Here is a 24,587-nt window from a genome sequence, read left to right on the forward strand (position 1 = left end):
CTTGTAGTGGGATCGATTTGTTGACTACCATTATTAAGGTCAAAAATGAACATTCAATCTAAACTAATATCAACTTGTCATTAACCTGCTTGGCAAATATTCACTTATTTGTAACTCCGCTCCAGTTTTTATCAATCACAATTTTCATTACACATGAATAAATCACACATCAGCCTTATTCAAAGCAACACAGTTTTATGAGGTCTTATGAAGACCAAATCAGACATATAACTGACAGCAGCACACTGATGAGTTAAAGGTCATGGGCCCAGTTGAAATATTTTCTGGCTGAAAAAAACTGTACATGTCATAGATATAGTATATAAAACATAAAACTATTAAAAGTGTTGTGTTGCAGTTGCACTATGAGAGAGGATTTTAAAGATTATCAGGTCTGAGTCTGGAGAAGCCCTCTGATGGTAAAGAAGGGAGTTCTACAGATCTGTAGGTCAACATAGGTCTCTGGTCAAGTGTTTAATATCATTTTCTGCCTTCTTTTCAGATATAAGCCGTCATATCGGAGGCCAGCTTTTGGCTACTTCTTGATGCATGGCTTCAGGTAACCACTGGCAGTATGCAGACAACAGAACTGTAGGAGGAGAAAAATATGTGATAAAACAACAAGAACAAATAACAAGAAGGCTAATCAAATCAGATTTGGGCAATGTCATACCAAGCACATTAAATCCTCACATTTATCTTCAGTTTTCCAGACAGAGAGGAGGGCATCTCTGCAGTCAACTCTCTTTGACACCAGCGCTCCCAGGAAAGCCTCAGTCCTGGGCTGCAGCCTAAAGCAGCAAAGACACAATCGTAAGAGAAAAGTTTTTCCTTGAAACAAGCCAACTTGTTGATAGACAAATGTGGAGAAATACCTCAAAAAGGGGCAGACCAGTGTGTGTGAGAGTACTAACTTACTTTGCCCATGTTTTCAGCATGATGGAGGGGTTTGAGAGAAGGTGGCCGGCATGTTTCTTCAACTTAGGACAAACCTGCAAACCAGACAAAGCGGCCATTACTACACAAGACCAAACTGTTTATCCAGCTGCTAGTATCATTTTCACAGCTTTTATAGAGTTTCTGCCAGGTTTCAATTTCAGATGCAGATTGGAAGGTTTTATGTTTTTTTCCAACTTTTTTCCAACTATTTAACTTGAGGGCATATTTTTTGGTCTGGCACAAGGAGAACCACTCAGATGGAGGAACATCTCAATAAATAAAGTTTATTCAGACAAAAAATGGTATTGGGTTGGGTGTCGTGGTGATAACTGTTGTATTTACAGTGGGGAGACTGAACAGCAATCAGGGAACTTTCAGGTTGTGCTGCAGTACCTGTCCCTCAAGCAGAAACCTGGAAAAAAGTTTGTAACGCTCCAGGCCGCCTGGATACTCCTTCTCCACTGCTGGCAGCTGCCAACCTACACGGACTGCAGGAGAGACAGCGATTACATGAATGTACATGAGGCGCCTTTCAAACACAGCCATGTTGCTCAGTTGTGGAGAACTTACAGAAGGTGCTTGAGCAGTGACATCTGATGGTGCCGGTGGATGAACAGAACCACGGTGAAGGCGTCTCCAGGGGGGAGCTGAAATGACAATACTGAGGCAGAAGCTCGGGGACCCACTCTCCTTCTGCTGCTGACACACCTGACCGAGACAGGAAGGAAGATATTTCACCAGGTGAAACCATCATCTTGAAAATGTAGTTCAACAATTGTGGAAATAATACAATTCAAGATGAACTTAGTTGTTCTAAAGTTCGACCGTATAGAAATTTTGCTTTTCAACAGCATGTTCAGGAAGCACACACAATAAAAAAAGGAAAAACAATATTCACCCAAGAAGTCACTCGATCAGTATGGTATAGAAGTCACATGTCTCCAAAATTCAGCTCATTTACCTTTCATGTACATCTTGGTGGTCTCCATGATCTCCTGGTAGACGACAAACTCTGGCAGCGTTTTGAACAGCGCAGAGGTGGGATGAATGAACACCGGCTCGTCCATAAGAGGCGTCTATGAGCAAAAACAGATGAAGGTGAGGAGGTGAAGGACAGCAATACTAAACTCTCCTGAATCACAGTTACAGTCCTCAGAGCGACTTGCCTTGTAGCCGTTCTTCCATTTTGGGTCCAGAATATCTTCTGCCTGGACACGCCTGGCAAGATGGTCTCCCAGTCCGGCCAGAACAATCTGCCGCAAGCAGCGCACCTGGTGCTCCGTCGGTGGAGTCATCTTGGGATTCACAAATACTCCTACCTCTGGACACACTGCGTTCACTGGCATGAGAGAACACAGACCATCTTCTGTTTTGTTTTTGCAGCACATTAAGAATTAGGTTTTCTGTGTGTGTGTGTGTGTGTGTGTGTGTGTACCTGCGTTGGTAAGTTGTCCTCTGAGCCTCCTGATCTCCACCATGGCTTTATACCTCAGGCCGTTCTCCTCACAAAACTTTGGAGTACAACCAGCAAATTCGCATGCACCAACAGCACCTGTAGTCACATGTATACAGACATACTGTTACCCCATCAATGCATTCAATATATAATATTTTGTACAATAAATGTATATTTCTGGCATTTCTATCTCAAAATCCTACCCTTTACTCTGCCTCTTCTTACTAACGTAAAAGTTCTGTCCCAAAAAAATGTCATTGTAGACTTTTGGGGGCACCACAGTCAACCCCTCCTCAACCAAGTCTAAATTAGACCCTTAAATCAAGTGAAATCCTGCTTCAATGCTGAAAGCTGGAAGAAAATGATGTATTTGAAGCCATGTCACGTGACCTTTAAAAGTCAGCATATGACTAAACAGACTCTGCTAAAGCCTATAGTAACTGCACCTGGAACAAAAACTAAGCTTACCCAGCATGACCATGAGGTCCCCCAACAGTAGTGACACTCCGTGCCCAGCCCACAACCTCCTCATTTGAGTCAGCCGAGCTCGACGCTGGGTGAGCTTGGAGCTCTCATCTTCACTTCCTGCAGGTCTGAGGAGCAATGAAAATGTGTTATGGTTATAAAGACATACTATTCCAGTCTTCAACCTGTTCATCTATAAACAGATGTCAATAAAGAAAACATGCTTCCTCACCTGTCAAGATCTTCGAAGATCTCCCGGACTGTCATGGCTGCTACCACAGCAATGACGTAGGGCAGGCATTCCTGCTGCTTACCGAGAGCTAACATTTTAGCGTAACGTGGTGCCACAGGGAATGAAGCCATCGCTCTGCCCAGGGGGGTGATTGGGCAGCTGAGCCTTGCTTGCTCCATCTCTTTCACCCTTATAAGAAAAAAATAAACAGCTTACAAGTGTGGACATGTAATGTGACTATACATACACATTCATACACATTCACCACTGACTTGTTGCTTTTTAGGATACATATTAGTAGCATACTTGCTTTTTATTATTCACTCTAAAGCATATAAAAACTTATGAATGTCTTATTCTGTAAGACCATATTCTACAACTAATAGGCCATTAACTAAGAGTTTTTCCACAATGGCCTCCCAATTACTGCTTACTACTAATACGCATGCTAATAAGCAACTAGTTAATGGGGAATGTGTGTACCTTAATACGAAGTAAAAAGCTTTTTTATACTTGCAAATGTTCACATAAATGGGCAAAAAATTGAGCTCTACAAGTCCCTGCTATTGACTAACTGAATATATTTAAGGCTTCCCTGTAAGTGTAAGTAGGATCACATATCTCTTAACACTACCCAAACTATTAGAATGAATTATTATGTAATCCAAGTGACCAACATATTGATCAAGCAGTTACCTTCCGGTGCGTGGCGGCTCTTTCAGAGCTCCTAACGAGACTAATAACTGCTCTGCTGCAACAAGAGCCTCAGCAGAGGGAGATGTAGGGAAGGGAAAATTGACCACCTGCAGAAACAGAAAATATAAAGCGGTTTGTCTGAGAGGACTATTTCTTTCTCTAATACAGAGGCATTTCACTCAGAACGCAGCTGGCAATTCTGATTCGCTAATTTTTTTCTGACCTTATCTATGTTGAGGTCCTTCATCTGTAGAACCAGGTCTTCCACAGGCCTGCGAGTGATCTCTGCCTCTGAGAACAAACTGAAGTCTCCAAATACCGCAGAGGAGTACAACCTGAAAACAGACACACAAACATCTGTGAGTATAAAGAAAACAACTATGTAATCACAGCCACACAGGTTCAAAGTCCTGACCTATAGCAGTGTCCCGGCTCCGTTCGTCCAGCTCTACCTGCCCTCTGATTGGCTGAGGCCTGTGAGGTCCATGTGACCTTGAAGGACGAAACTCCGGTCACTCGGTCGTAGAAACGTTTCTTAACTCGACCGCAGTCGACCACGTACTTGATGCCGGGGATGGTCAGAGAAGTCTCGGCCACGTTGGTGGCTACCACACACACACGAGTACCAGGTGGAGGAGGCCTGAACACCTGCAGTCAAGAGACGCACACATACAAGATATTTTGAGTTCATTTACTGCATTGTGCTGCATTATATAGACTCCACGGCAACAATAGAGTTTTCTGCCATTCTGACTTTAACTGATTATTTCTCCTTTCATCTTATTGTTATTTCAGATTATTCACCCTTCAATGTCTTGTTAATAAATCTGATTTACACAACAGCTAACAGTTAACATTAGTGATTAGTAAAAACTAGTAACTGGTATAATGATCAAATCAAAATTGTATCACTTTTTCACACCACAACTTACACCTTATTAACAGTAAGGTGTAACATCCTTGTAAAAATCACACATTTTTACAAGAAACATCAAGTCAAGAGATAACATACTCTCAAAATGCTGTTTCATTATGGATTTAACAGCCAGTTTCCTTAATTAGCTTACAGACTAGAGGTCATGGTGGGTTGGGCTACAAGCTAGAACCAAGTGGCTATTATGAAATAAAAATGGATCCACATCTTCACCATGACCACCATTTAAAGGCCAGCTGCTTTGTTTTTAGGAATTATTTTCACAAAGTTATCAGTCCAGTGGATGTCCAGCTGGCTGCAGCTCGCTAAGGTCAAACCTTTAACTCTATCCAGGAAATATGTGAAAAGTGCAGATTCCTAAATATCTGTAAAAATATTTTTTATTGCAAAAACAACTCTACTTCTCAGTTTTTATCAGTTTTGTGCTGACATATGATGTTAATCTCACCTTAGCCTGCTGCTCCGGAGCCAGCAGAGAGTACAGAGGGAGAACATAGAGAGGAATAGAGGGGTCAGCCTTCTCCTCTACAGAGACAAAACAGAGCAGAATTAGAGAGGACATTCGTCTGAAATACTGTACATCCAACTGGATGTGAAGAATCTTTTTGAAGTAGCTTGCCTTCATCAGTGGGATCATCTCCAATTTCCAGGTCAGAGCCTTCATCCTCCTCGTCTCCAATCCCAGCCTCTCTGTCCTCGTCACCTTCGTCCACCGGCAGGGCAGAGTAGTTATCCAGGTCAATTCGGGGCAGAGACTGCAGACAGAGATAATGCTATTGAAAATATGCACACAAGATGTCTGCTGTTGAGGACATAGACATCGCAAAAACACACACACTTTGGAGTTAAAGAGGCTTTTAGGGACATTTTAAAAGCAGACTTACGACAGTCTTCTTCTGTTTAGCCTTCTTAAACTTCCTCATTGCCTCTGAGGTGTCTGCTTCCTCGTCCTCACCTGAACACACAAACATGGAAATACAGTGATCCCTCGCTATAACGCGGTTTACTTTTCACGGTTTCGCTACTTCACGGATTTGCATCGTGCATTGTGTTCTGCATTCTTATTGGCTAAAAAGTCACTCCGCTTCTTCTCTACCTGTGCGTCAATAACGTTACAGTTTAATATGTACACGTACGTAAAACAGCTTGCCAAATTTACATTAAGTACGTGCATATTCTCTTGCAATTTCGAGTTTCTCTAAAACCCATAATGTCGACAAAACGCTCTGGACCGACGAAAGCACCTGCGGCAGGGCCCAAAAGGCAACGGAAGATGCGGAAGAAAAAAGAGCGACAACTACTGCCTATCACTATGTTCTGCTCCCGAACAAACACACCTGCACCTCGGGCTTCAAAAGAAGAAAACACTGCAGAGCGGAGTCAGGATGCAGCGGCTCAGTCTGAAGAGCAGTGAAATACACCTGAGTCATGATTTGTCCGACTGTACTTTCTATTTTTTTCATAATAATTTTTAATTTTCTCCCGTTCATTACAATTACTCGGCTCGCGGTGGGCGGTGCTAATCTCTGCAATTTGAAGCCTTCTGTTCACATTGATGATTAAAACTATTATTTGACAGTACAATACATAAGTTATTTGTTGAAAAAAACATTTCTAAAGTACTTTTATTTGTGAAACAAATGCTTGAGCCTGTAAAATGGTTTGTTCTCTCTTTTCAATGTAGAGTAGAATAAATAGAGTATTTAATTGTTAAAAAAAAAATGTTAAAAAAGTTTCTACTTCACGGATTTTGCCTATCACGGGTTCTTTTTGGAACGTAACCCCCGCGAAAAACAAGGGTATACTGTATATAAAAACATACTCAGAGATATGTCTGTGTGTGAGGGGGTCAAACAGGTGTGTGTTATACTCACCTGTGGTTGTGTTACCCCTCCTGAAGGGGAAAGCTTTTCTCAGTCGTCTGCACAGACTGTGAACTTCTGCCTGACCGGTCAAAAACACCAGGATGCCACCTGAAAGACAGAGACACGGCATCAGCTTGTCCTGCTGACTTGCTGTTGTATAAATGTTCAACTCACATTTAAAAAATTACACTGATAAATATTTACAAACAATTTGCAAATCTTCACACATAACAAATGATGCAGTTTAAACAGCACAATGTAGTTTCCCCTACATCCCCCTACAAATTGATTAACTTCAAATGTTCTTTGAATGATATGATCTTTGATTTCACCCCTTAGTTTTGTATTAAACGGACGTTAACACCAAGAAGTACAAAATCTGAGAAATGTGTCTGCTGTGTGCACCTGGAGGCAGCATCCGGTGAATCTTGCAGGTTTTGTGGAAAACTTCTCCGGTGTAATCCTCAAGCGGGGTGCGTTTGTTGAAGTGTATGGTGACTGGGAACTGGCGAGCATCCACCTTGATGACAGGTGGAGGTGTTCGGAACAGCTTCTTGTTGTCTGTGAAGTCCTCGACCCGCAGAGTAGCTGACATGACCAGCAGCTTCATGGGCATACCTTTCTGCAGGGACGTGAAGAGTGGCAACAAAGAAGAGAGTCAAAATGAATAAAAAACTGCAAGATTATGTCGCGCATGGCTGTTATTCTGGATGTGACTTTTCACAGCAAAGACATGGAGAGGCAGTCACAGCAGAGTCTCTAACCTTGTTTCTCAGCGGGACGATACGAGACAACAATCCGATGAGGATGTCTGTGTACACACTCCTTTCATGAGCCTCGTCTATGATTATCACACTGTACCTCTGGAGCAGGAAATCCTATAAGACGAGACAGAGACACTGAAAAAACTGCAGAAACATGAAGGTAATTTAAGGCTCATACAGATAAAATGTACAATATGTTGCAGTCATTTACTGAGTTTTCAACTTTCCCATATTTAAGTTGAGAAAACTTCAGTTAAAATCAAATTAGAAACCCCAGCAGGCCAAAGTCTGCCATGTTTACTGTACCTAATTAACTGACTCCACAGAGAGCAAATATGATACCTTCTGAATCTCCTTCAGCAGAACACCATCTGTCATGAACTTGATCTTGGTATCGCTGGTCACATTCCCTTCATATCGAATCTGGTATGACACCACCCTAAACACACACAAACACATCTGCAAAATTCCATATCCAGTCTTGTCCAAACACACCTCAAAAACTCTAAGACTACTTAATTTTAAATATTATAATATATAATAGCGAGCAAATGTTTCTTACCGTGTGGACAGGTTCATCTCTTTGGCCACTCTGTGGGACATGCTGACAGCTGCTACTCTTCTTGGCTCTGTGATTCCTATTATTCCACTACCACTGCAGGAAAAATACATGGAACAGGATGACGTAGGCCATTTTTCTAGTTAAATATCCAGGGAAAATTTAAAGACAGCATGACAAAGAGTAGAAGCTACCTGGCATAGCCGGCTTCATACAGAAACTGAGGCACTTGAGTGGTCTTTCCACTTCCTGTCTCTCCACAGATGACGACACAGGGATTTTCTCTCACTGCCTCCATGATGACCTGCTCCTCGGCCAGCACGGGCAGCTTCAGACGAGCCTCCTACAGCGACAGATTGAAATACACTTAAAGCAAGCTCACAAAAAACACACCTATCGGAATACCTTAAGTTTCGAGATTCAGTCAGTCACTCTCTGACACACACACACACACACACACACACACACACACACACACACACACACCTGTATTTCTGGTGATCTGTCAACAGGAATAAAGATCGCCGGCTGGGACGGCTCCTTGTGTTGGACTTTCTCCTGATCTGAAGTCTTCTTCTGTCCATCTTGTTCTGTTTTGAGCTGTTCTTCCTTCACTTCCTCTTTGTCCTCGTGACAGGGAGAGGTGGTTTCCTTAGATTCACTCATCTCGGTGGCCTCATTCACTTTTTTATCCTCCTCCTCTTCTTTATCATCATCATCAGACGAGGTGTCAACATCACTACTTTCTTCTGCCATTTGTTCCTCTTCTTCATCCTCTTCGTCCTTCCATTTCCTCTTTCTGTTTGCTCCACTGACACTGCTGATCTTTGGCCCAGAGTCCCCATTTTGTATTTCATCTGACGACCTGGAAATAAACCCATAAATGTCAGACTCATTAGTGCATCTTTTTTGTTGTCTTAGCTAATATGCTGCATTGTTGCACTTACTGTTTAGTCTGGTAAAGTTTGTCTCCTGTTCCCAGTTTGGATGTGGTGTACAGCAGTTTCAGTTCAGAATCTGGAAGCTGCACCTCAGCCAGTTTGGTCAGGATGTCTGCTCTCTGGATGGGACAGACAGAGGGATAAGGGGTAAATGGATTATGATTTAGCCCTTTGTATGACATTTTCCCAAAGTCTTGTAGGTAGAGTTACTAAATGTTTAACTATTTATGTCCAGTATATGTAACCCAGAACCTGTTTGTTGACTATGGGTGATCAGGCTTTTGCAGTCTGGGCCCCCAAACAAATCAGGCTTGCTAAATCCATCACTGCTTTTAAATCTTTTTTTTTAAAAAAAAACTTTATCTCTGTGTGAATTTCATATTATTTAATTTTATTTATTGATATCTTATCATCTTTCATGAAGCACTTTGTAAAAACACATTTTTTATTAATGAACTTAGTTAGTCAGAGAAATACATTAAACCTGCAGCATAGAACTGTCTCTCACCTGAGCTTTCTTTTCCTTGCGCTCCAGGACCTTCTGCAGCTCTTTCCTCTGCTTCTTGGTGAGGGGCTTTTTGGTGGAGACATGTGTCACTGAGGCTTTCTTTTTCTTTTCTTTGTTGGCTGGAAGGACCAACGCGTTGCTCTCGTCTACACCTTTTAGCCTGCGCCCATCTGATAGAAACAAAGACCGACGACTGTTGCAAGCCAAAGCCAAACAGACAGCGACTTAAAGTGGCAACATACCGAATAATCGGTTTGTTACGTAATCCACATATGAATTCATACCTTGCAGTTCCACCACAATGTCTGTCTTCTCTTCAGTAGATGACTTATGGTCACTTTGTTGTCTTCCCTTCCAGTTGTGTTTTTTCCTTAGTTTTCCCATTTTAAATTGAGGTCTGGAAATGAATAAATAGCAAACTATGTGTACAAACCGACTAATATACTGGACAATTGTAATGTTAAACACCGCTAAAAGGTAGACACATTGCCAGCAAAACAACCACTTAATTTAGGACTTAGTAGACTAGCTTAGGAGCTAGTTAATTAAGGGCTTACTAGCTAACTGTATCTTAACCACTGCGAAATAAACGTAATTTACACAACCGACTTAAATCTTTACAGTATTCTAAAATACAAACCTTTTATTTTAACAGGCCAAACGTTTGACGTTAGATATTACAGCCCCGTACAAACCTCACGTGTAAACATATAAGTGTCCGTCAGGTAAAACTGTCCGCTGCGGAAACGTTGCGTCCGCTGAAAGGTTCCGCTACAGAGGGTCGCATTAGAAAAATAACTACCAGGTTTATGAGTGTTGTACACGGTGTGGTGTTTGTGGATCGTAATTAATACACAAATGTGTTTTGTCAGCTGTGGACTGTTGAAAATGTAGTTTATATAGTGTATAGGTCCAAATAAAATAAAAAATAAACTCAAGAGTCATCAACTTGGCCATCTTTTTCCATTAGATTTATCTTTTTAATTTAATCCAAAATACATTATTTTCTTTTGTGTTTTAAAAAGATTAAATACACAATATTGCCATACAATGTCAGTAAATTTTAGTTACACCTTTACCATTTGTTTTGTGTTTTATTCAAATGCTCAAATCTTCACATGAAGCATCAAGGTCCCAGACAAACTTTTACAAACATATCCATTTTTATTTAAAATTTTTTTCAACCACAAGAAACCTTTGAAAAAAGATTCAGAGTCTTGAAGATCATTATGTCAATTAAAACCTTATTAGGAACAAGTGTAATGAGTACAACTAGGTTAGCGAAGGTATATCAGCATCAGTGTTTGACTGGTACGTAAGAAAGAACTGCAGTGCAGAAATACAAGTGATACATTTGCGATAGTTTACAGTTACAAAAGTTTTTCCATCAGACAGCACCGACAAGTTAATTTATCAACTGTAAAATGTCCTGCTCAGTAACCAAAATGAAGGGATCCATATCAAAATCTTGTCAATGGTACGACATTAATATCATCCAGTATATTGTTCCTGGAAAAGCTACTCGACATTGGTATCAGCCTGAAAAATCCAATATCGGTCAGGCTGTGGTGCAGACTACTATTAATATCTATTTTCAATTAGTCTATTCAAAGGTGGTGTACAGTGGTATGTGGTGGTGTACGGACACACACGGGTGCCACATTAGAAAAACACATAAAAAAACAAAAGGGAAAAAACAACATAAAGTCTCTTTGTGAGGTGTTGGGCCCTGACAAGATGCCAGAACAGCTTCAGTGTAAATGGGCTCTAAATTAGAATCGGGTTGAGATCTGGTGATGATTCATGTTGTTTTCATACTTATCAAACCATTCCAAGTAAAAATTCCATAAAAATATCTTGAGAATTATTTCAGAAATATAGTCTGAAACACAAAAGCCTGTGAGAGACATTTTCTCTCCAGTGTGCAAATAACAGCTTTTTTTCCTCTTTTGCATCAAACAATCACACATCACAGCTCCTTCTCAGATGCTGCTGTCCTTGAAATGCATGTAGACGTTCTCCTTCAGACCCTCCCCGGCTGTGAAGCTCTCCTCTGTGGTTCTCCTCGCCTCTTTGGACAGCCTTTCAAACTTCCTCAGGAACACGAGGAGAGCCACCAGCAGAGCCGCCTGCACCATTACAAACACAAACAGACACACCTGCGAAGCCAAAGCCAGGTCACAGTACCAGTAGTGGCAGGAGTCCAGGACCTCCTGCTCAGTTAAATACACCACCAGCCGCCCTCTCAGGCTGGGAGGGGAGCTGCAGTTGACGCCCATGTGTGACATGAGGGTGGCAGGCTGTCGCAGGAGCCAGGCTCGCAGGTAGAGGATGCCACAGTCACACACCCAGGGGTTACCATGAAGGGAGACAGAGCGGAGGGAGGGAAAATCATCCAGGAGCCCATTAGGGAGGCTGCTGAGCAGGTTGTTGTGGAGATGGAGATGGGTTGTCCCAGCAGGGAAGTGGGTGGGCAGCTGGGAGGAGGTGAGAGACCTGCTGCTGCAATTCACCTGACTGCCGTGACAGGAGCAAAGGTGGGGGCATGCTGACGACCTTTGACCTCCGAAGAAGAGGAGCAGCGACAGGAGCAGGAGCGCAGTCATGCTGACCAGTCACTGGAGAGGAGAGGAGAGGAGAGGAGAGGAGAGGAGGGGAGAGGAGAGCTCAGATTATTTACACCATGTGTTGAAATTGGTTCCATTTAAAGGAGAGGAAACCATTAGGAGCCACTGCTCTTAATTTGTCTGGACAGCTGATGTATTTGGTTTTGGCAGACACCACATTTAGATCTCGGAGTACTAACATTACAGAAACTACTCCCATATTTTCTGTCTGGCCCTTGACTGTATTCTATTGATTTACGCAATATGTTTGGACTCGCATTAAAGCCTCTATTCCAAACTGATGACTGACATGTAAGTGAAGGTAAGCATAGCAAAGCTTACTATGATTTAATGACTCAACAATCAACCAGTGTTGTAAAAACACAGATAATTACAAAATGTTATCCATTTCTTAATAAAACCTTCTATCTATGTGATCATATGGTTTTCAAGAGTTGTTTGGATGTAAATGTAACAATTAGAAAACAGAAATGACAGCAGTCCAGTATTCAGCTCTGGGGATGTGGTGGACTGTATCATTACAAGAAGTACTCTTGAGTGCGCAGGCTTTAAATTGTTCTGGTTGCTCTGTGTTAATTATAAAATGTACAACTACAGCAACTGCTTTGTGTATGTTTGTGCAATTTGTCTTAAATGAGTCTCATCTTTATGGCAACTTTCAGTCATATTTCTTATTATTAAATACAAGACACTGCTTTCCTTTATGTTAGATGAGTGTCTACAATTTTGAGTGAACCTGTGGTGGAGATTTGTAGACAATAAGTACCAATAACACAGTATAAAAAATATACTTTGTTAAAATGTCGTTCGTGACTGTTTTACTATCATATAATATAGAATTAGATTATTTTTGCTCATGCGTTAATGTAAAAGCAGCATTTCCATAACTGTTGTAGTTGTTTGGACTGGAGCTAATTTTGAAATATTTTATAGAAGGCTGTAGCAAAGTCCTTTTTGCATTATGGATTAATCTGCTAATAATTTTCGTCATAAACCGACTGATTGTTTGGTTTGTAAAAATTCAGAAAATAGTGAGAAACCACAAGTTCTCAGAGCCAAAAGTGACACCGTCACTATGCTTCAGCCAATAGAACAAAATTCTAAATTATTAAAAATAAAAAAAAATTCTTGAAATAATTAGAAGTAAAAGCAGCAAATACTCGTATTTGTAAAGGTGGAATCATGAAACACTTTTGCATAAAAACTGTGAAAAATGACTTAAACGATAGTCAGAATAGTTGCCAGTTAATTTTAATTGATCCACTAATTGTTTCAGCTGTCCTATACTGTACCCAGCAGTATATACTGTTTAATTGATAACAGAGGATGATTTTTTCAAGCTCTTTCTGTCTTCTGTGTGTAAACATTTTAATTTGTAAAGTAACTTGTAGCTAAAGCTATCAGATAAATGTAGTGACATAGTACAAGTAGAAGTAGGAAAGCCTCAGCTACCCCTCATGCACTCATGTACAGTACGTGAGTACTTTGTTTCAGAGGTCAGGAGGTCAGGACTGTACAGTCTATGGCTGAGACCCCCTGTGGGATCACTTGATAATCACATACAGGCCCGAAACGAAGACAAAAAGTTTGAACTCCGTCCATCTTCTTTGAAAAACAGAACAGATAATTCTGCTAAACTGAACTTCACACACCAATTTGTCAGCTCTCGAATTTCTGGGATATTTTGAGAGCAAGAAAGTAGGCGATGGGTCAGGAAACCCTGTTTCAGTGTGAATAATCTTAAAGAAAACTACAGAACTAAAGTCTGAACAAGGTGTAAGGCGAGTCGTTTACCTTCAGAGCTGCAGAGCTTCAGGAGAGGACTGTTTCTTTACGGTCACTCTGAGAGGCCGAGTGTGTGTGTTGCTGCCAGCTGGTGCTCACTGATAAAGACCACTGTCAAATATGAACACACACACACACGCACACACACACACACACAAACACACACACTAAGACTTCCAGCGGAACATAGGAGGTATCTCAGTAAGTCGTTATTTTTCTAATTAATCTCCAGGAAGTTCTTTGGTACCAATTAGAGTAACACTTTATTTGAAGGGGTGTGCATACGGCTGACATGACACTGCCACGGACATGTTGACATTAAGTGTTACTCAGTCAATTAACCCCAACCCCCATTAAAATGACATAAATTGACAGAATAATACTTGACAACACTTCATGGTTATGACAGTGTCATGTCAGCCTCATGCACACCCCTTCAAATCAAGAGTTCCCCTAATTAGAGGTAGAGACAAATATATATATATATATATTAATGAACTGCCAGTGTAACCTTGAGAGTGCTTTGGTCAGATTACAGCTCAATTTGCAAGAATGTCAAATGCCTACAAGGGAGCAGACGGTTCAATGTGGGGAGAACAAAGTCTACAATAATAAATGATGCATTAATGAATATTGAAATGGGTTAAATGATGAAGTTCTATCTACTTTCCCTATAATTAACACCGAATTATTCTGAAATTACAGACCAACACTGTTAAGATCCACTTCTGCATCAGAACATGCAGCAGACAACGTGACCTGTATCATGATACATATCAGATACATAAGTGCTATATGGATTATTACCTGTGGTGGTTTACTCAAGTACAGTTTTTTGGTACTTGTTGTTCACTTGAGTCTTTCCATTTTCTGCTACTTTGCATTTCTACTCCACTATAATTCAGAGGCATTGTTGTACTCTTTACTCCGCAGATTCAAATTAATGATACAAAATCTAATCTGCAAATAAAAGATGGTGTGTTGTGATAAACTATTGTAGGTTAAGATAAAACTTTATTTTGTAGTTTTACTAAGAGCATTTGAAAGAGATATATTAAAACTGAATATTACCAAATCACTCAAGAGTCAAAGTCCTCTAACAGTAAATACAGACGTTTCTATCATTCAGATAAGTCTGTTTGTGTCTCCTCTGACTGGCAGGGAGAAGATGCCACATGTGCACTGCAGAGGAAGAATGACTGTAGGAGATAAACATGAATCAGCAGATAATGTTCCCGCAGCAGCTCCAGCTTTGAGCTGAACTGCTGAGACTCTGACAGCTGGAAGTGACGGAGGATGTCCTGCTGGAACGTACAACTCTATAACCAACGGAGAAACAATGCACACACAGTGAAGACACACTGACGAGAAACAAGTTTATTTGTCACACCTTTATAAATGGGGCACAGGCTGAGCTCACAGCCTTCAGGCAAAATATGTACTGTTCCTCAGCATCACACGCGCACACACACTCATTCTTAAATCACACACAGGACACACATCTTCACTGGCAGAATGCAGCAACTCACTTCCAAGGAGAGAACACAGAAGCATAGACACAGTATTTGTTCCTCATTATTGATCTATTTTAACCATCTCATGGTGGCATCAAAGCGGACTGTTGGTCATGATGCATTTTAATACAAGCACAGGGCATCGGCTACAAAGCGATAAAAATAGGCCCACAGCTTTGAGCGGATATGAGTAATGGCAGCATGCTCGCACATGCACCCTTGTACCGCACCAACCCCCTCATTATGTCGAAGGCTCTCCATTCACAGTTAGCCACTGGCAATAAGTGCATTTTCAGCTCAGCCAGCACGGAGAAAAATGCTGGGAGAGGATATTTTGACTTACCATATATGAAAAAAAAGGTCACATGAAGGTATTTATGAGGATCCGAGAGCAAATCAACAAGAGCAAAAGTTGGATTTTAACAAAAGTCAGAAGAACAAATGGGAGTTTTATGGACGGACACCTGGTGATATTAGAGAAACTCTCATGAAATACAAATACTCACTCACCCAAACACACACTCGCAAACATATAATAAAAAACAATATCCATGTTCAAATTTAAACATCACCAACTACCTTAATTTCTTTACAAAGCATCTGGTAGCACACATGTTCATACCCTGACAAAATATCCAAAAAGTTTAGCATTGCATTTATAAATTAGATACACTGAGTAGTAATTTAAATTACGCATTTATATTATATATGTTAAGACTGTTAAACCACAGCGGGGGGCTCAAAGTGGGTAAACGGATAGTTTCAGAGAAAAAAAAACCCTCTGACAAACAACCCTCCAGGCAGACAAACTATACAAAGCACCAAACTCAGGATAAATGTACAGCCAGAGTTGCCACTAACACATGATATCCATGTTCAACGTCTGAAGGTCTCACTGTCGTTCACAGGAGAAACAGCAGGCGGCGCTGCAGCCCAGCTCTGCTCTGGGAGACTGGTCACTGGTCTTTGTCGTGCATCTGCTGCTGCATCTTATTCAGCATCTCCTGCATCCTCTTCAGCTGCAGACAGAGAGGAATGCTTGGTTAAGCTCTGCTTCACAGCTCAGATGATTTGGAGAGTTAACAGCGTTTCAGCTTTAAACCACAGATGAATCATTAAGATAACGTGATGCTATACTTCTTTATTCTATATACCACCACCAAACACACATACTATATACTTACTGTGCGCTTCACTACTTTTTGCTCTTTTAGATAGATGATGCAATGACAATGAAGATAAATCTAATACAACTTTATGTCTCATGTCACTATGTAATAATTATAGTGAAAAGAAGAAGGAGCTTTACCTTTACTTACACACTATAATTGAACTAGTGCTGAATAGTTTTTTCATTAGCTGTTTGATTTATATATTTATTAGGTTAACTGAAATAAGTTTAATGAAGGTAAGACATTAAGGTCATTAAACCAGCATTTTAATCACATAACATGTTGCTAGCAGTGGTGGAAGATATATTCAGATCCTTTACTTAAGTAAAAATACAAATAGCACACTGAAAAAATACTCCTTTACAGGTAAAAATCCTGCATTCAAAACTTTACTTGTAAAATGTATTCAAAGTACTATCTGGACCATTAATTCATGAATTTGTTTATGATCGATGAAAGATTATCTCTGTGCTGAATCAGTTTCATTCAGTCATTTCTCAGATAAATTAGCAGCAAGCTATGTTTGTACTGACAGATGGGTATCATGGGACACCTTATGGTATTAGACTGCAGACTGAAGCAGAGGCCAGTTCTCTTCACATGTTGTTGTCAGTTGTGTTACAACAAAGACCTGTGACTCGCCTGGAATACATTTATGAAACATTCATTGTTTGGTCAAACAGCAAAAGCTGCTTCATACCTCCTCATCTTTCATTTTGATTAGTTTCTCAGTCTCCACATCCGGGGTGGAGAGCGGCAGGATGGGGATGGGACTCTCCATACGGTTGTCCTGAGCCAGTTTACTGAGGAGGAGAAGAAGGAGGAAAAGAGGAGAGCTGAATCAGGCAAATCTGCACTGAAACCTGTAAACATGAGCAGTTATCTGAGATGTTTACAGTACGCCTCTCTGACGTGTCCACACACCTGGTCATCTCCTGTATGCACTGCGCTCTGTAGTTTTCATAGTGGACGTCGCAGGTCACGTCTTTGAGGTCGTGCATGTGTGAACGAATCAGCATGTTCCTCAGTTTCACAAAGTCACAATGCGACTGGTTCTCCACTGAGCAAAGAAACATGTCAAAGTAATAAAAACTCCATGTTATGACGTTCAAACTGTGTCTAATACGCACAGTAACATATGAACCTACCTTCAACAATTCCCCAGGGGTACAGCCTCCCTCTCACCCTCTGTCCTCGAGCTTCCACCACCGTGTTACTGCCGATCACAGCGAACGGGGTGCACTCCTGCACACAGAGACATGAGGGTGGGTTGTTTTTGTAGCCTTTATCTATCCACGGAAAGCTGACTGAGCATGCTGAGCCCTGGTGCACGTTCACAAGACGCCAAGACAAGCGTGACTGTAACTGCTGAGACGCGTAAAAATTAAACTGTTTGCTGATCAGTGGATTTAAGGCACAAGCAGGAAACCTATCACTGCTCCTTCGCTTCATTTTCAGATCACTACAAGATCATTTAATAAGTGCGTAAAGACATATTTTTCTGCTTCGCTCTGGTGCTGTAGCACTCACATTTTTCCTGCTATGCTTGTCGTGTCACGTCTTCCCACCACTTAAACTGACCGCATTTTTAACAACAGGCAACAAAAACTGGGAAACTAGGAAACTAGGAAACTGCTGAAATAATTGTGTAACGTCATGAAGAACACAAACTGCACGTCTCCTCTTTTTTTTATTAATGATTTATTAAAATTAATAAATCAAACTTTGCCCCAAAGTTTTTGATCATAAACCTACACAACGCTCTCCTGCTCTGTCAACAGCAAACCTGAGAACAAGATTGGCTTTTCCACATTTCAGATATGTTGGTTAGACAAACCTGTTAGACGGATCGTGCTTCACGTGTCATTTCACCTGCTGAATACTTGCTAGCATAAGAACATTTATTTTTCTCGACTGTTCTCTTGTCATAGGAGGAAATTCACAGGTGGCACCAATAAAATTAACGCTGGCTCTGCTCCAGCAGGTAATACAATGTAGTCCAGCAGGTAATGATGTCATCAACTACACCTGTACACCTGTGGAAATGTGACACCCAGCCACGCAGATAATTGCAGTTTTAAGTTTTGAAATATGTCTTTGAGATTTCTGCCACCACCCCAAATATTTTGGAGGTGAATGAAATCTTGTTTGTGGTGCTCACAGAGATGGAAATCACAAAGTTGAACAAATAAAATATGAAAAATCCCCAAAATAACTAAAAAAGACATTCTCTTTGGTGTCATGTCAGTATTTTCTGACAGACGGTGTGTCTGTAATATCCTGAGAGAGAAATGAAATGACCTCGATCTACAGTCACGTCCACTTACAGTCAATCAGCTAATTAACTGGACTCTGTCGTTGTCTGGACTCACCTTCAGCTCTTTGTCAAGCTGTTTAAACTCTTCATCTTCGTCGGAGTCACACTCGGGGAACTGGTACACTTTGATCCCAAACTTGTCTATTTCCTCTCGTATCTGAACATTCACCCCCCCCACACACACACACACACACAAAGACAAATCAGAACGGTTACAGTGAACCATCTGTGTACATTCAAACCTGCTGAATTCACTGTGGAGCTGCAGCTCTGCAACTCACTCTGTCCTTGAGCTTTTTTATCTCATTGGGCGTGAGGCAGTCGGCTTTTGCAATGAGTGGAATTATGTTCACTTTTTCATGCAGAGCCTTCATGAACTCGACATCCACCGGGCGCAGCCTGTGGAAAGAAATCCAGAGTGAGCAGTGAGAGTGAAGTGATTACAGTCCTGCAAATTACAACAGGTTTAACTGACGGCTTGCAGAAAATCTGCAGGTAGGGAAGGTGTTGTTTGGGTTAATCCTTCTATATGTGTGTGTTTGTGCACACGTGAGTGTGTGCGAGTGTGTGTGTGTCTGTGTTATTACCCATGCCCAAATGGAGGGATGAAGTAGAGGCAGCAGTGGACTCGGTTGTCCTGGATGTTCTTTCTGTTCAGCCCACTCTCATCCCTGAAGTATTGCTCGAACTGCTGATCTATGTAGTCTGTGATCGGCTTCCAGCTAGGACACACACACACACACACACACACACACACACACACACACACACACAGACACACACATCACAGACCACATTAACAGCTCACCCAGACTCTGTGAATCCAAGCGAGCAGGCTGAATCAGGCACACGTCAGACCAGCAGGTCTTCCAGCTCACCACTCATTGTTGTTGACGGCGTCTCCGAACCCCGGCGTGTCTACGATGGTCAGCTTGAGCTTGACTCCTTTCTCCTCGATGTCTACAGTGTGTTTGATGATCTCCACAGTTTGGTTAATACGCTCTGAAAGGCATGGACACAGAGAAGGAGAAGGGGGGTGAATGAGGTGAAGTAGTTGAAACAGCAGGCCAGAGACAGTGTGGAACAAGCCAGTGAATGGTTCAAAATAAGGCCTGATGCAATAATTTAGGATTTTGATTGTTTTTCTATGATTCTGGAAGAATTGACGAACATTGTTAAACTTGTTGCAAAACTACTTTACAATGCATTTGACATAAAAGGATAAGGCTCCGGATATAATATAGTTTTGTTATTGTGAATAAATCCTATGAAAAGACCAAAATTAACAATGTTTCTCAATATTACACGATCACAAATCTTTAAAACCGCATCACATATTATATACTTTTATTTCTAATTACCACCTGAAAAAGCAGGGTACTGTAGTGTTTAGCTAACATTAGTCAAGCAGGATTAAATAGTACAACTGGATTATTTTCAGTGACAGGTTAATACATATTTGGTGCTCTAGAGCTGGTTGTACCAGCTAATCTTAATTCTAATGTGTTAATGCTTCACTGAATTAAAACAGGTTGCACCACACACACTAGAAACTACGTAGAGATTAGCTGTTAGTAAATATTAACCCCTTGACGTCTGAATTTGTTTAGAATTATATTAAAAAAATGAATTATTTGTGTTTTTGCTTTCAAATTGATCCTAAATTAAGAGGAGTTTGTTAATTTTTCTGTAGCACATTCAATAGATATACATTTAGGTATGATGAAAATTAACAGGCGTTAATGCTTAAATGCAATAAAAATACTTTCATTTCAAAATTCATAATTTCTCTTTGGAGATTAATAAAGTATCTATCTATCTATCTTAAAGCCACAAAATTGTTTACAACTATTTACATTATAGCACCAACTAGAATAGGGTTCAAACAAACAGTATATGTCCACTTTTTTCAATGCTTAAATGCAGTAAAAACATCTTTTTTGTGTGTTCAAAATTAATTTATTTCATCAAAACAGCCACAAAATTGGCTTACAACCATTACATAGTAACAACAACACAACGGATGTAGTTTTCACTTTGACCGGTCCGACGAGAAACCAGTGCTTGCAAAAGGTTCCTAGGTGTGTGTTGAATATGCGCGATTCGGCTGCAATGTGGATTAAAGCAGTATGATGCGAATATGCGACAATCAGCGTTAAGGGGTTAAACTTCCAGGTGTAACTGTTGGATAGCTATGTGAACTAAAACCAATATTATCTTGTTAAAATATGAGCCACTTCATAAAGAGTTAAAGTGGAAATCTAATAACAAATAAGTTTAAAAACGTCTGACCTGCAAACTGGGAAAACTTGAAATTACATTTCCCAAAGATCACATAATTTGCATGTTATTCAAAAATGATTTGCAAGAAATAGTAGATGGTGATTAGGTTGCATAATCTGATCTTTCCTGCATCAAAGTCATACCTACGTACATTCACAAAGTATTGGCCACTGATCTGATTTGTCCTCACAATGGGTTTAAACATTACTAGAGTCTAAACTAGCAAAAGTCATCTGAGCGCATCAATTAAAAATATACAAACTAAACTGGACTTCTTCATTGCAGCTGTGTGACAGACAGAAGGTGGTCTGATTTACATAAAGCCCAGGCCTCTGGGCGAGGTTACTGACAGTGATACAGAGAGATAATGAAGAGCATGAAGACTCACCCTCAGCATTCAGTAACTTCCTGTCTTTGTAGAGGTCTGTGAGGAACAGGCTGTTGACCAGGGTGGATTTACCCATACCAGACTCTCCTGCACACACGCACACACGCACACACACACACACACACACACACACAGTCAAAATGTATGTGATCTAAATCCAAATTGAATGAACATCCCCTTAAAACTAATTATAAACTTAATGAAGGAAAGATTAACTGCAGTGCTGTGTTGTCAGACTGCATCAGTATTAGCTATAGGTGTAAATAATAAACTGGCAACAGAGTGTAACTCGGGTACATTTTCTGTCATGTTTGCACCTTCAGCCTCAAACTGACCTGCCACCATCAGCGTAAAATCGAAGCCTTTCTTCACAGACTTCCTGTGGACCTGGTTGGGCAGAGTTGCAAAACCAACATACTGTTTCTCCTGAGACAGAAAAAAAGGGACACGAAGAAGAAGAAGAAGAAGAAGAAGAAGAAGAAGAAAAAGAAGAAGAAGAAGGTGTTTAGTTTTCATTCATGCTTTGAGAGAGAAAGTGTCAATCTGTAAGGCTGCAGCTAACGATCTGAAGAGCTAAAGCAATCAGTCAATCAGTCGATCAGTCGGTTTATAGGTGATTGTTTCAATAACTTTTCAAGCACAAATGTTAAACATTCTCCAGCTACAGCCTCTCAGTTGTGAAGATTTGTTGCTTTTCTTTATGTAAAAAAAATTTGTTGGTTGGAAAAAAATGAGAGTTTTTAAGGACATCTCTGCCTTTCGGGAACTGTGACAGACATTTGTCATCATCTAACATTTTTAGGCCTTACAGTTAATCCATTAAAAATCATGGGCAGATTAATCAATAATGAAAATAAGTGTTAATTGTAAATTATTGATCAACTGGTTTGGTTCAACTGAAAGTAAGAAGTAAGTAGTCTGCTACTCTATACTTCTACTCCACTACATTTCAGAGGCAAATGTTGTACTTTTTACTCCACTACATTCATTTAATGGCTTTAGTTACAGGTGACTTTGCAGATTCAGATAAATAATACAAAATATAATCAACAGATAAATTACGATGTAATATTACAGGTAAAGATAATACTGGGAGTTTATACCCCTTCATCGTATTAAGGTATTGCAATTCAAACTAGCCCCACCTTTACACACTGGCATGCATCAATAATTATAATCCAATAATAAATATGATTTAGAAGTGGGCCATTCTGCATAGTGATCACATTTTTACTGAAGGAAAATTTTAAATGCAGGACTTGTATTTGTAAAGTTTCCAGCCATTGGACAGATTGAATAATCAACTAATTGTTTCTCTGCAATAACACAACAAAAACCAGAAGCTTTAAAATAGAAGCAGACACCAAATGACGGTTCGAGAGCTCAGAGGGCGTCTAATGTGAAAACAAAATGCATCTGGCAGCGTCTGATGCAATAAAATGACCACAACAGACAGACGGCGTCTATAACGCAGAAAACCTACAACTGAAAAACACGTGCACGGCATTCCTCTCTGAGCTGCTTAGAATAACCAGCGTCTCAGAGTTTCCACTAAAACGCTCACAGAAACACACAAAGAGAGCCACGGGATACCAGCCTCGCTCTCTCTGTGTCAGACAGTGGCTCTCAGTCCTGCAGGTTTACTCTGCTGCATCTGGCAGAACGTCATCTTTACCCAACAGTCCGTCCTGCCATGTGTAGATATAAATACACACTCGAGGCCCATAGTGAGCATTCACCCACATGGACAGAAGCTACATTCAGCAGACCCGAAAAGCTCTTCTTTCACCCTGCAAACGCACGAGCCAAGCACACAGCCAGGGTCCTCATATGCTGTCATAGGCCGTCACGGGCATTTCCGACAGCCCCCTCGAGCGAGGATTGTATTTACAAAAACACACACACATTCACACAGAAGAACCACAGGAGGTGGCAGACATATCTGCCAGAGAGCCAGAGGAATGAGCATGAGGAACGCTGCACATAAGTCGATGAGTAATCATAAAAACACTCGCAGGAAGGATAAATCATGTCAGCGGTAAATCTGTCACCTCTGCAGAGAAGCAGAGGTAACACCAAAGCCTGGCAGTGAGTCCACAGGAGTTACAGCTTCTTATTTATACATTTATAAAGTACTCCTGAACTTCGCATCTCTCATTTTCACTGTATTTTGAAAATTTCACCCATTTGTGCCCAGAAATAATTTGTTTTTTTACCTTCTGCCTGGCTGTTCTCACTCGTGGGCACAGCAGCCGTTCCACCAGTTTTTCTTGCAGCATGATGGCATCCATCCCACAGCGCTCCGACACTGACGGACCAAAATAGCCACGGGTCTCTCAGAAAGTTGAAAAACAACCCAGCAGGCAACGGGAAAAAGCAAGTCTGAAGCCTAGAGACCTTGATAAACTCGTCTCTGGCCCTGCGTCCGTTCCCAAATTGTCTCAACACACCTCTTTCCTGTTTGTGCTCTTTAAATATGGGCTTTTTGTTCCTCCCACTTTCCCTTGATTTCTTTCTTTCTTTCTTTCAATCCTTCTTTCTTTCTATCTTTCTTCTGCCCTAGAGCGCTCCGACTCTCCCTGTTCAGACAGGTACGGAGGAATTCTCGCTGACAGGGAGGGCAACAGAGAGAGGGAGTGAAAGAGAGGTGGCAATTTGAGGGAGGAAACAAGGGAGGGATGGAAGAAGCAAAGGGCTAAAAGAAACTCATTCATTCGGCCCGTATTCCCTCCCCCAGCTCCGACAGTTGAAAAATAAAACTTTGCGCTGAGAGCAATGACCACCAGCTTGCAAAGGGAGGCAGAGAGAGAGGGAACAGACGGGATGTGTGGATGCTCTGTCGACCTCAGTGCTAATGTGGAACAGAAAAGAACTTGCTTGAACTTGACAGTGACAAAAGCTGCAGCGCCGCTCAGAAACAAACACATGAAGACACAAACACTGCAAGTACGGGCCTGTGGAGGGAGATTATCAGATTATCCAGCAAATTAATTTGTCAATCCAAGTGTTCGGTCCGTGTGTGTGTGTGTGTGTGAAGCTGCTGAGGATCATCTAGCCTGCGGTTCATAGTAAATGCCCTAAAGATGAGTGGCATTTTTAAATTGCGTATATTTATTACTGTTTCACCACATTAAAGAAAAGA

General features: G+C 40.9%; 3 protein-coding genes across 3 annotated transcripts; all 3 read right to left on the reverse strand.

Moving 5' to 3' along the window:
• Positions 1 to 198: 198 nt before the first annotated feature.
• Positions 199 to 10,080, reverse strand: dhx37 (DEAH (Asp-Glu-Ala-His) box polypeptide 37). The gene is made up of 27 exons (XM_041937940.1): positions 10,000 to 10,080; positions 9,644 to 9,756; positions 9,360 to 9,529; positions 8,858 to 8,970; positions 8,397 to 8,775; positions 8,105 to 8,253; positions 7,914 to 8,006; positions 7,694 to 7,790; positions 7,352 to 7,465; positions 6,993 to 7,209; positions 6,597 to 6,695; positions 5,607 to 5,677; positions 5,342 to 5,477; positions 5,171 to 5,247; positions 4,204 to 4,436; positions 4,012 to 4,123; positions 3,789 to 3,895; positions 3,093 to 3,281; positions 2,864 to 2,988; positions 2,375 to 2,491; positions 2,106 to 2,278; positions 1,901 to 2,015; positions 1,510 to 1,647; positions 1,333 to 1,427; positions 919 to 992; positions 694 to 791; positions 199 to 589 (listed from the first exon to the last, which is right to left on the reverse strand). Exons 2-27 carry the CDS (start codon positions 9,741 to 9,743, stop codon positions 513 to 515), a joined length of 3,468 nt encoding a protein of 1,155 aa, XP_041793874.1. The 5' UTR covers positions 9,744 to 9,756; positions 10,000 to 10,080; the 3' UTR covers positions 199 to 512.
• A 290-nt stretch (positions 10,081 to 10,370) lies between these two features.
• gp1bb (glycoprotein Ib platelet subunit beta) lies at positions 10,371 to 13,863 on the reverse strand. Its single transcript, XM_041937943.1, has 2 exons — positions 13,781 to 13,863; positions 10,371 to 11,977 (listed from the first exon to the last, which is right to left on the reverse strand). Exon 2 carries the CDS (start codon positions 11,963 to 11,965, stop codon positions 11,342 to 11,344), a length of 624 nt encoding a protein of 207 aa, XP_041793877.1. The 5' UTR covers positions 11,966 to 11,977; positions 13,781 to 13,863; the 3' UTR covers positions 10,371 to 11,341.
• Positions 13,864 to 15,141: 1,278 nt separating this feature from the next.
• Positions 15,142 to 24,056, reverse strand: sept5a (septin 5a). The gene is made up of 11 exons (XM_041937941.1): positions 23,662 to 24,056; positions 21,781 to 21,871; positions 21,446 to 21,532; positions 19,653 to 19,776; positions 19,362 to 19,496; positions 19,056 to 19,173; positions 18,830 to 18,931; positions 17,606 to 17,702; positions 17,382 to 17,517; positions 17,158 to 17,260; positions 15,142 to 16,304 (listed from the first exon to the last, which is right to left on the reverse strand). Exons 1-11 carry the CDS (start codon positions 23,734 to 23,736, stop codon positions 16,242 to 16,244), a joined length of 1,131 nt encoding a protein of 376 aa, XP_041793875.1. The 5' UTR covers positions 23,737 to 24,056; the 3' UTR covers positions 15,142 to 16,241.
• Between the last annotated feature and the right edge of the window lie 531 nt (positions 24,057 to 24,587).

Source organism: Chelmon rostratus, chromosome 5 (assembly GCF_017976325.1).
Source record: "Chelmon rostratus isolate fCheRos1 chromosome 5, fCheRos1.pri, whole genome shotgun sequence".
NCBI classification, from domain to species: Eukaryota; Metazoa; Chordata; class Actinopteri; order Chaetodontiformes; family Chaetodontidae; genus Chelmon; species Chelmon rostratus.